At 32.7% G+C, this 12222-nt stretch overlaps 1 protein-coding gene across 1 annotated transcript in view; it reads right to left on the reverse strand.

The window, feature by feature from the left end:
- Positions 1-12222, reverse strand: part of LOC108912687 (voltage-dependent T-type calcium channel subunit alpha-1H) — a 183367-nt gene that overhangs the window by 84483 nt on the left and 86662 nt on the right. Inside the window, exons 5-6 of the mRNA XM_023454612.1 lie at positions 6302-6333; positions 3478-3752 (exon numbers count right to left, since the gene is read on the reverse strand). Of these exons, the coding sequence (XP_023310380.1) occupies positions 3478-3752; positions 6302-6333 (307 nt within the window). The remainder of the gene's footprint in view (positions 1-3477; positions 3753-6301; positions 6334-12222) is intronic.

Genomic DNA, 12222 nt, shown 5'->3' on the forward strand with positions numbered 1-12222 from the left:
TCGTCTGCTTTTGCATTTATCCTCCAAAAATAAAACAGTATACTAAGGGACTATAGTGCATATTTTTTTAACTTTACAGTATTAAATTCACATTTCAGTCCATAATATACGACTATACTTCAATATTAAAGTGAGCTTTTTAATACTAATGGTGAAAACAATCACCTAAGAACACTTAGTTCAATGGCATATATCTTATTTATGCAATAAACTAAAATTTATAAAATTACTATGGCAACGATTTAAAGGACATTTGTAAAGATTCTTTTGTTTTTAATTGAAAAAAGTTAGATAGTATATTCCGAGAACTAAAGTGCATTTTTTGTCGAGAAATTTAAATCTGATGTTATATTGATATATTGTATCTGTAAGAGCTAAACTCAGTTTTTTAATCATAAATAGAAATGTTCGAACAATCACCTGGGGACACTTTAGTTTGAGGTATGTGCACAATTTTTGTATTGAACTAAAATCTGTCTAAAAAAACTATAATACAGGCGTAAAATGTGTTTGTAAATATTCGCCTACCCAAAGGTAGGCGAGTATTTACAAATCTATTTAATCCTGAAATTGGATACTGTATTATAGGCCCACCAAAGGACTATAGTGCATTCTTTAATCTTACAATATTAAATTCACATTTTAGTCCTACTTTATATTGTGTACTGCAGGACTAAAATATATTTTTTAATTATGATGGTGAAGTTCGAACAATTACCAAGGCTGTTTTGGTTTTGTGGTACACATACCATATTTTTGCACTGAGCTAAAATTTATTTAGGGTGTTTTTCGAGTTTGCATTTAATGGCTCCAGAAATTAAACAGTTCTGCATAAAAAAACTAAAGTGCATTTTTATTCTGAAGTGTTATATGAGCACTTTAAGGACACTTTAGTCTTGTAATTTGTGTAGTATTTTTTACACTAAACAAAAATATATGCAAAATTGTTACAGTAAAGGTTTAAAATATGTTTCGTATTTAATTGAATTTACATTTAATTATTCAGAATATACGTACTCAAGAGTACTAAAGTGCATTTTTTAATCTCACAATATCAAATTATTTTAGTCCTACTTATATATATTATATACCTCAGGACTAAAGTATATTTTTTAATTAAGATGGTGAAGTTACCAATTACCTAACTAAAGCATTAAAAACCACTTTAGTCTTGTTCTATAGATGTTATCTTTTTGCATTGAGCTAAAATTTATTTAGATTGCTCTTGTCCAGAAATTAAACAGTATTGCAGAGGGAATTAGAGTACATTTTTATTCCGAGGATTTATATGAGCATTTTAATGGTTAAAATACACTTTAGTCTTGTAATGTGTGCACAATTTGCACTGAGCTAAAATTTATTTAGAGTGACTATAGCGATGATTTAAAGTACGTTTAAAAATGTGCTTCGAGTGTTCATTTAATGGTTCCAGAAATTAAACAGTATTGCAGAGAGAACTAAAGTGCATTTTTATTCTGAGGTGTTATATGAGTACTTTAATGATTAAAGGACACTTTAGTCTCTAAATAGTCCAGTTACTCAGGGTTTTTACCTCCGAATTCTTTATAACTGAACCGATTGACGTGAAATTTTGATTGCATGTGGGGAATGCTTCAAGGAACAAAACTTATATAGTGCCGAAATGTCCTTTTGCCCTGGAGTTGGTTCCCACCCCTTCTTGGGGGTGGAAATTTTTAAGCCCAAAATAACCACAGGAATCGATAGAGGAGTCAATTTTAAGTAACAAATGTCATATAAAGTTTTTTGGATAATCCAATACTTTCCGAGTAATTCGTCATTGAAAATGTTGATTTTTTACTGAAAAAGTGCTTGTTTTCGGACAGTTTTTTGCAAATAACTCTGAAACTATTGGATTTAACGAAAAAGTTGTAATGAACAAAAAGAAAGGCAATAAAAAACAAATCTAATGGCATTTTGTGGAAATAATTGCAATATAAACCGAGATGGATTTTTAAACATTATTTATTTGTTAGCTAAAAACTAAATTGGAACCAGTTAACGTTAAATAACGCCAAAACCATAAATATTAGGAAAAAACTATTTGAACCTTTTTTAAAGTACTTTGAAAAACCTTTAAAATTAGCTGTTTTAGTCTTTAGAATCAAAATTAACGAAAATATGATCGAAATAACATGACATATTTTTTATGAAAAAATTAATAAACAAATCAATGTCTTTGGCGACATAATTAAAATTAATTGTAATCCATTTACAGATTTCTTCATTTATGTTCTAAGGATATGTTCTGGGTCTTTGGCTCGCTTACAAAGCATGATTTCGAAAAAAACTTAATTTTTGAAAATGTTAATTTTTCAAAATTTTTAAAAAATTCGATTTTTACGCTGTAACTTTAAAATTAAAGGGTGTACGAAAAAAATACAAGAGAGCCATTTTAAGTTATCATATGAATGAGAGAACCACCTTTTTCGAGCCCTTTAAACCCTTCAAACTTAAAAATGAAGGGCTTAAAAAGATCAACGCATCAGTTCACGTAGCCCTTACAATTCCCTGCAAAATGAGCCTTTATGCGATTAAAACTCTTAAAAAGTAAGAAAGTTGTCGTCAAAAAAATAAACAGGTGTATAGGTGATAATTTTAGGAAAATTTAGGTCAAACAAGAATTTTGAAGCATTTAGATCTTTTTTGTTTATGTACGTATTTCGACACGTGGATATACGTAATTCGACATGTGGAACATACTCCGGCGACAACTGCCTAAATTCTCCTCCAATCATCGAAGAGGACGAGCATGATTGTGAAGAGAATAGCAGTGACGACGAATAATCATTTACATATAATTATAATGTTTTTTTTTATGTATATATATAAATGTAAGGGGTAATTTTTATGGGTTGAAAAGGTGCAATCAAGTCAAAATTATTTTATAAGGGAATAAATGTTTATTTAATACGAATGCACATTTAAAATGTTTCTACTCTTTCAATAATATTTTTTCATTTTATTTTCAAAAGAAGGGGTATTTTTCAAGGGTTGAAAAGTTGCAATCGATAAAAAAGATTTTTTAATTAAGAAATCAATTTTAATTTGATAAAAATGCATGATTAAAACGTTTCAAGTTGAAAAAAAAATTTTATATTATTTTCATCCAAAGGGGTGGTTTTTAAAGGTTTTTCCGGGTTGAAAATTTGGGATACATTAAGTTTCATGTTAGATAGCATATGAAATTGCTCATATTGCATAAATAAAAAAGATTTGATTACATAAAATGCTTAAATTTGTATTTTTTCTTTTTTTTCCAATAAGGGGTGGTTTTCACCCTTTAAAAACAAAAAGCACACCTAGCGCATATATACGTTTTGAAGTGGGGGGTAAGATGAGTTTATATCAAGACGACGATTTAAAGTGAAGGTGCATTTAAATATATTCGTCTGCCTTTACATTTAAGAGCACTTTTTAATCCCGAAGGCGAGGTCGACTGATAGAAAAGAAACTTACCAGAAAGATGGCAATCCACGCCAGCCCTATATTGTCGAATGATATGGTGTCCTGAAAGGGGTTCTGGTTTTTGTCGGAACAGCTGGAATAGTAAGCATTCCAATTAATGCAGAAGGAATCATTGTTGGCGTATTGCGGCAGCCTTTTCTCTTCAACGGTGAGGTTACAGAAGTGAGATCCGTTTTTGAACGGCGGCAAATCCGTGCAGAAGTGCATCCCGGAGTAGTTGCTTCTGCTGCATATATAGTCCGTTTCCACGGGTTTGTAGAAGTACCCTATCTCCCTGTAAAATCACAAAATTGTCGCTGTGGGGTATGTACGGGGGGCAAAAGGCAACTTTTCCGTAAAAACGTAATCCTCACATTTCTAAACACAATTCCTATAGAAGATTGTATCGTTTTCAGGTAAAGTTGACTTTTTGGGTACAAATAAATAGCAATAAATTTCATTACGCTTTTGAAATGTATGCTATTTATTTGTCGGTGCATCATACTTGGTCATCCACATTGAATATACCTATACAGAAGATGCGTAACTAAAGAGTGTGTGTTTATTCTGTTTATTATCATACAAATACAAAGAGGAAGAAGTAGATAGCGGGTGAAAGATTGGAAAATAACATTTGGAGAGTTAGTTATAGTTTCGTATCCTGACAAGTTGTGCAGTTTGTAAAAATACAGGTTGTTTAAAATAAATTTAAAAAGTTCTGAACGTTTAGTACATTTAAATGCTTGTTTTAGTTTGATGAACGTTTTTTTTTATAGACCAGGGCGGATCTGTCGATATATCCCACTTCTTGGATGTAAGAGGGGGCAATACGCCTATTAGGCAGGCAGATCAGTCAACACAGCCCTTCATGGCCTAGTCTCTAGGATAGGGAGGGCGATGGACGACAAAGATCTAGCTTTGGCAGCTTTTATAGATATTGAAGGGGCATTTGATAATACACCTTTCGAATCTATTAATTCGGCAGTTCGCAACAGGGGCCTTGATGACACTTTATGTCGTTGGAGAGATACCATGTTGAGAAACCGGACAGTAACAGCTACCCTTTCGGGAGAGACATCCAGGTGTAAGGTAGGCCGTGGCTGCCCCCAGGGAGGCGTACTGTCTCCCCTGTTATGGGGATTAGTGATGGACGGCGCACTGGAGGGTCTTAATCGAAAGGGATTTTATATACAAGGCTATGCGGACGACTTGGTCGTTCTCATAGTCGGGAAACATAATATTATCGTTTCAGAACTCATGAAAGAGGCTTTGAAATGGATAGATGACTGGTGTAAGGGGCAGGCACTATCAGTAAACCCTGACAAAACGGTCGTAGTACCCTTCACCAGGAGAAGAAATTTAACTGGACTCTCTGAACCTATAATAGGGGAGAGGGGCATTACACTTTCCAGGGAAGTAAAATATCTAGGAGTGATACTGGATAATAAGCTTACCTGGAATGCGCACTTGGAAAAAGTGGTGAGTAAGGCGAAGCAGACATTGTGTGTATGCCGCCGCCTTATTGGGAAAACCTGGGGACTGAAACCAAAGATGTCACACTGGTTGTATACGTCGATAGTAAGACCCAGGATTCTTTACGGCGCGGTGGTATGGTGGCAGAAAACACAACAGACCACAGCGAAGGAAAAACTGAATAGAATTCAGAGATTGGCCTGTTTAGGTATAACGGGGGCGATGGCATCGACCCCGACAGCTGCACTAGAAGTCATGCTAAATCTGCCACCGCTGCATATAGTGGTGGAGAGAGAAGCGCGGCTAGCAGCATATCGACTCAGGAATAATAATGACTGGAGGGGTGGTTCCCACTCCAGGATCAAAGATACATCTATGTCGGAACCAATTCTTGGGATGGTATCCGACAAGATGGTTCCAAAGTTTCACTTCCACAAGCCATTTGAGACTCGAATAGAGGATCAAAGCGAGTGGGAGGAAAGGTTTAATACCCTGGAAAGGTGGAGCCTAGTATGGTTTACAGATGGCTCCAAAATGACCAGAGGGACGGGTGCAGGAATATATGGACTCAGACCCAGATGGAGTGCAAGCTACAGTCTGGGGGAGTTCCCTACTGTATTCCAAGCAGAAATCTTCGCGATAATGGCGTGTCTGGCAGAGAATGTACGTAGAGGTTATAGACGTAAACTCATATATATATTCTCTGATAGTCAAGCTGCAATTAAAGCTTTAGCCGCACACAAGGTAAGTTCAAAACTGGTGTGGGACTGTTTACAAATGCTGACTGAACTGGCCACCAACAATACAGTCAGACTGTGTTGGGTGCCAGGGCACAAAGGCATTTGTGGAAATGAGAAAGCGGATGAACTTGCGAGGAAGGGATCCGAGACAGTGTTCATTGGCCCGGAGCCCTTCTGTGGCACATCTCCCAGTGTGGTCAGGCGGGCTCTGGGCAAATGGACAGAGACAGAACATAGGAAATACTGGACTTCAAGGCCAGGACATAGCCATTCTAAGGAGCTTATGGAGTATCCTTCGAAGGGAAGAGCGAATGAGCTACTGAGCTTGAATAGAATCCGGCTCAGGAGAGTGACAGGACTCATAACGGGACACTGTCACTTTAGGAAACATCTACATAAGCTAAAGCTTGTAGACAGTCCGGTCTGCCGAGGATGTGAATCGGCGGATGAAACTTCTCTGCATATCCTGGGCGAGTGCCCGGGATTTGCACGTAGCAGAATGGCGCTCCTTGGGAGACCCTATTTGGAACCCAAGGAACGGAGAGAAGTGTCAGCAAGGAAGCTTTTGGACTTTGTAAAAAGGACAAATCTACTTGCTGAATAGGACTAGTAGTGGCACGCACAATAGGCCAAATTAGGCCGCAGTGCTATGGGACTTTTAAAGGACCAACCACTAGATGAATGAAGAAGAATTTTTGCTGGAATACCTTCTGGGTGAGGTCCGGAACATTTTCAAAATTGCAAAAATGTTAAAAAATTTAAAAAAATACCTATTTTATATGAGTTTTGTACTTATATCTTGGAATATGCATATTTTGGAAGAATATTGAAGAGGAAAAAAAGTTTTAGAATTGAATTTTGCACTGTAGGTTAAAAATGTTTAAATTTATTACGGATTTTGCAAAATAGCAATAATTGATGAAAAAAGGCAAAATAATCAAGTTTTTTGGATAATTCTTTTAAAATATTTTAATTGCTCCGAGGGTATTCTAATTTCGGTAAAACAAACTTTAGAGTATAATAAAATAATACACCAAATTTCATTAAAAATATATTCTATAGTTTTCGCGAAATAATTATTTGAAAAAATTTGGAAAAAAAAATTCCGAATTTTCAAAATGTGGCACAGCCTCAAGTAAAGCATCTAGATACTTGAAAATTTTTTTACATAGAAAAGACAGCACAACCTTTCAAATGGTTTTTGGAAAATTGAAATCGATTGATTAGGACGGCCATAGTAAATTTTTAAAGTTAACACTTTTATTTTTAAACAATTAGATTACATTTATCAATTTGCAATTTAGTTTTTTCAAAAATTATAATTTTAAAGTACTCGGAAAGACGCTTTAAAACAAAAAAGTTAAATTCCGTTTATTTTTTCTCGAGATATAAGCGGTCAAAGTTTATCGGCATTTACCGTTAATTTATAAACAATTTGATCTTTGATCCAGTTGCGTCGTTTTTCTGAGTTTTAAGCTGGAAAAAATTTTCATATCCATTAGTTATTGGCAACATAGATAAATCATCGGAAAAGCTCTCGCTCTCACGCGCGAAAAGTGAGGAGGGGGCTTTCGCTCAAAATGCAAAGCTACGAACAAAATTGCATTATCTCGGCTTCTAATGGACCAATTTCGATCTTTTTTTTAATCCGATGTCTCGCGAGCCAAGGAATTTGAATACCGCAATGCCAACTGTCTAATTTACACATATTTTGTTATAAACAAAGTTTATTTTTTATGCATTTAGCATACTGTCTATTTTACCCTATGCTATTACATTTTTTAAATGAATAAATTTGTTTACGTATATATTTCAACACTCTGAATATGAATATATGTAGTTATAATTATTACAATTATTTAAATAATGTTTGCTTAAACAAATTAAAAAATTTTGTTTTTTTATTTGGAAATTATTTTTTTTGTTAAATACAGATAAAATTAAGAAAAAATAGTACTTTAAAATTATAATTTTTGAAAAAAAATAAATTTCAAGTTGATTGTAATCTAATTGTTTAAAAAATATATGTTAACTTTAAAAAGAGAAGCCGCAAAATCCGCCTGTTTTTGAGAATTTGACAGAGGCGACAGGAAAAATCCTAAAAATATTTTAAAAATATCCAAAAACTCGTCATGAAAAATGAAAATGAACATCACTTTCGTTTTTTCGAAAATCATCCTTATTTAGGGGTTGAAAAGACGACAAAGTGAACAAATTAAGAATCATTAACAGTTGTAAAACCCCAAATATTTCTGTGTTGTTATCAAAATAATATTTTTTCACATTATTTACAATTTTTGTATATTTGTGAGATGACTTTACCCCTTCAGAGGGATGATTACTTCTGAAAATAATTGATAATGTATGGGAGTACTTGTGTATAAATTATTCTAATGGATGTAAAAAAGTGAATAAAATTGTTCACTTTTTACTGTGGCAGTCTTAATCAACCGATTTCAATTTTTCAAAAAACATTTGAAAAGTTGAGCGGTCTTTTCTATGTGATCAAGTATCTAGATGCTTTATTTGAGGCTGTGCAACATTTTGAAAATTCAAAAAAATTTTTCCAAATTTTTTTCAAAAAATTATTTCGCGAAAACTATATAACCGATTTTAATTCGGTTTGTTGTTTTATTATACTCTAAAGTTTTTTTTACTAAAGTTAGAATGCCCTCGAAGTAATTAAAATATTTAAAAAAAATTATCCAAAAAAACTTGATTATTTTGCCTTTTTTCATTAATTATTGCTATTTTGCAACATCGGTAAAAAATTTAAACATTTTTAACTTACAGTACATTGTGCAAAATTCAATTCTAAAACTTTTTTCCTCTTCAATATTCTTCCAAACTGCATAGGTTCCAAGACATAAGTAGACAACTCGGATAAAATAGGCATTTTTTTTTAATTTTTCATATATTTTCGCAAATTTGAAAATGTTGCCCCCTCTCACATCCACCTCAAAACAGATCCGCCCTGGTCTACTAGTTATGATTTAAAACTTAGGCAAACTGTGTATCCAAATATTTAACTTTTGCTATTTTTATTACTTTTCAGCAGGCAGTAACTTTTGTTTACATTTCTTTGCGAAGTGGCTACGTATAACATGGCTGTTATACTACATACATATCAGTTCCGGTTTTAAATTTCACATGAAAAACTCTACGCTGAAATTAACGGTGTATGAAATGCAAGTTAAATTTATGGACCATTTGCTGTACGTCTCTATTTAGTGGTATTTCTGCTTTATGTTTTTTATGTTTATATTACACCGTAAATTTTCTGTCTCTATTATTCGAGATTGCTAAACAGGAAGTTACCTGTGTTTTTAACTAATTACCTATTTGTAAAATATTAAACTGACTCCGATATTAGACTAACTTTGAAAACAAAATAAAACCGAATAATGTTCGAATAAGTATGTCGACAAGTTGAACTTTTTATACATAGAAGAATTAATTATAAAAATAAAACACTTACCCACACACCCTATTTCAGTACAAAAGCAAACGCCTTTGAGGTTTTTTCAGAAACATTTCACGTGGGCTTCATCTCCACAGCGTTTTTAATATAAATTTAATTCTCCGGTAAAAGGTAACATAATTTGCTTTTCTTTATAATTTGAGCTCGACGGAAAGTAGTCTTTTAATTTTTCTATACTTTTGTTGAAAAAAATTTACGAAACCCAACAGGACAAAAATCTTAGTAAAAGAATACGGTTCAAAAGTAGCAAATTGCATTTTTTACAAGTTTTAGAAAAAAATGTAAAAATGTAACAAAATTTTTACATCTTTTTTAACACACTGTATTTTATTTACATACATTGAGGCATTCATAATAGAAATTGCTAGAAATTGAGCATATTCCACGATCGAATATAAGAATTTTTGTTTACAAAACATTTGTTTTTAGACTTCTTTTTTTCTAAATGCAGGTTTAAACTTTCATTTCTAAATATTATATAAGCAAATTAAGAAAGCACTGGCATGAAGTTTTGTGCGTAAGTATGTGAGTAATATTCTTAACAATAACAAATTTAATTCTATCTTAAGCTGCAAGCAGTTGACAAAATATTTACACTGTATACCAAAATGGTAATGCGATATGGTACTGCATATTATTGCTATTATGTATTTAAAATTAGGTTAGTGCAAAACTTGGATTATACAAGGGGAATCGTAAATGCGTACATTTATTTTATTGTTTTTGCAAAAAAAATTAGGAATAAAAATGTCAAATTTAAAGTAAATATCCCTGATTTTTTAGCAGAATACTTGTTGAGAACTGCTGATTTTACCCTGACATTTACGACTATGATAAACAGGACAAACTCTAACCTTTTATATGAAATAGAAAGAAAGAAATTATACAAAGTGTTCCATTTTAATGTAACAGCCGCATAATTTTTTTAATTCGACTTTTATAAAAAAATTATTTCGAACAAAAGTTATCAGGTTTCGAGGTGGTCAAATTTGACCTTGAAGTCATTTATCACGGTTATTTCAAGATCAACTTTGATTTTTTTAAATGGAAACATATTTTTTATTGGAGATTCGTATTCTGCGGGAAAAAATACGTAACTTTTGTATGAAACATTTTTATGTGACCCCAGGACCAAGGTCAGAGTTACAATTAGACAGTTTGTACGGAACTTGCCCTAAAAATTCAACCTTTGCCCTAACATGTAAACATCGCAGTCGGATAGCTGATTTGACCTTCAGAGGGCCCTAGAGGTCAATCCGACCCATGATCAAAGTCAAGGTCATTATCGTACCCTTAAAACTTTACAACTTTTGTTCTGGTTTTTCAATTTGAGGTCATCCTGTAAAATTATTCGGGGTGATCGATTAAAATGGGACATGCTTTATAGTAACTTGACGATGTCCTATTGATAATATTTTTTTGTAACTTTTAAATTTTAGCTACTTATAACTCAAATCTATACACAAAAAAATAGTTTCACTGCATACTTGTCATCTGTTATAAAAAAAATATTACTGTGGGACTGTGTGTCCCACTAAGGTCGACGAGGTACGATATTAGGGACAGTATACGTCCTAAAGCTTCGGGAAAAAATGATGTTTAATAAATCGACCAAGATAAATCGCTGGAAATATTTTTCAAGTTCGTAGCTCGGCCGCTAGGGGGTGCAATCTACATACCAAAACATATAGTTGAATTTTTCTCAGAAATGTTTCCTATTCAGGGATATTAAATAGTACAAATATGGATAGCGCATAACTTTTGTAATGACAATTTGTTCTATCTCTCGACAGAAAGGGTAGGGGCTTATCAAATGCCCATAGTGGTATACCTCTCGTTGGAATGGTCTTTTCATGCTTTATCTTGTGGTAAATATGTAATGTCATTGACCTTAATATGGAAACCTATAGATGGCGTCAAAAGAATGCCGTTTTATGGATTGTTCTTAAAAATTTTAAATGCAATGCTATAGTTTTCTTTACATAAACGAATTCAGCACAAAAAAATTCCCTAAGCTCTACTTTCCCTAATATCGTTCCTCGCCGACCTTAGTGGGACACCCTGTACATTGCATTTATTGTTTATATAATGAACAAATGAAATAAACGATATTAATTATAATTACTTAATCAGTTATATTTTACACTAATAGACCAGTTGGTATCTGTTTTGGTTTGGTTTCAAACATCACTAGAAATGAAAATTTTTCTATGCGCATAAAAAAAAACGTGAGCTTAACTTTTGACGGCACAATATGTTAAAAAAATTGGAAAAATGTATTTTTCTTCCTATTTAATTATGTATTTTTTTAAGAGTTGATTTTAGGCGAAAATGGAAGAGGAAAAAAATGTTTGTAATTAAATTTTTTACAAAACATGACTAGCTACAAATCGAATGAATCATGATTATTATGGTAAAAATCGAAAAAATCACAAAAAGGGTTAAAAAACAATACTTTTTAGGGAATTTTTTTCGGTGTATTTAAATTGAGTTTAGGACCTTTATACTTGGCTCAAGCAAACTTCATGTTATGTAGAATCATCACACCAAATTTCATCAAAATCGGTTCGATAGATTTTGCATAATAATTTTGCAATCCAGATTAAAAAAAAATTGCAAATTTTCAAAATTTTGCACAGCAAAAACCAAGGCCCTTAGATACTTGAAAATTTAATCACATATAGAAGGGCTCTCAAGCTCTCAAACTTTTTTTGAAAAATTCGAATCCATCAATTAGGAGAGCTCTGGCGCTTGTTTAAACATTGGTCGAATTTTTGTACTTATAAACAATTAGAACTTTGTAAATATTCAATCAGATAAAATTTTTTAAAGCAGGTTTTAAAAGTTCTTGGAAATACGCTTCTTAAAAAAACAGATTGATTGATCAATTAGATACGTAGTTATAGCCGTCATTTACACTAAATGTACTGGGACATCCGGGCTAATTTTTCGAAAAATACCTTTGGTATTCCGAGTACTTACCAGGTCTAAGATTACAATACTTTTCTTCATTGGCAACCTACTTTAAAACGTGTTTAAAGTTATTTATGCAAGCGAGAAATT

Source organism: Anoplophora glabripennis, unplaced genomic scaffold (assembly GCF_000390285.2).
Source record: "Anoplophora glabripennis isolate ALB-LARVAE unplaced genomic scaffold, Agla_2.0 scaffold33, whole genome shotgun sequence".
NCBI classification, from domain to species: domain Eukaryota; kingdom Metazoa; phylum Arthropoda; class Insecta; order Coleoptera; family Cerambycidae; genus Anoplophora; species Anoplophora glabripennis.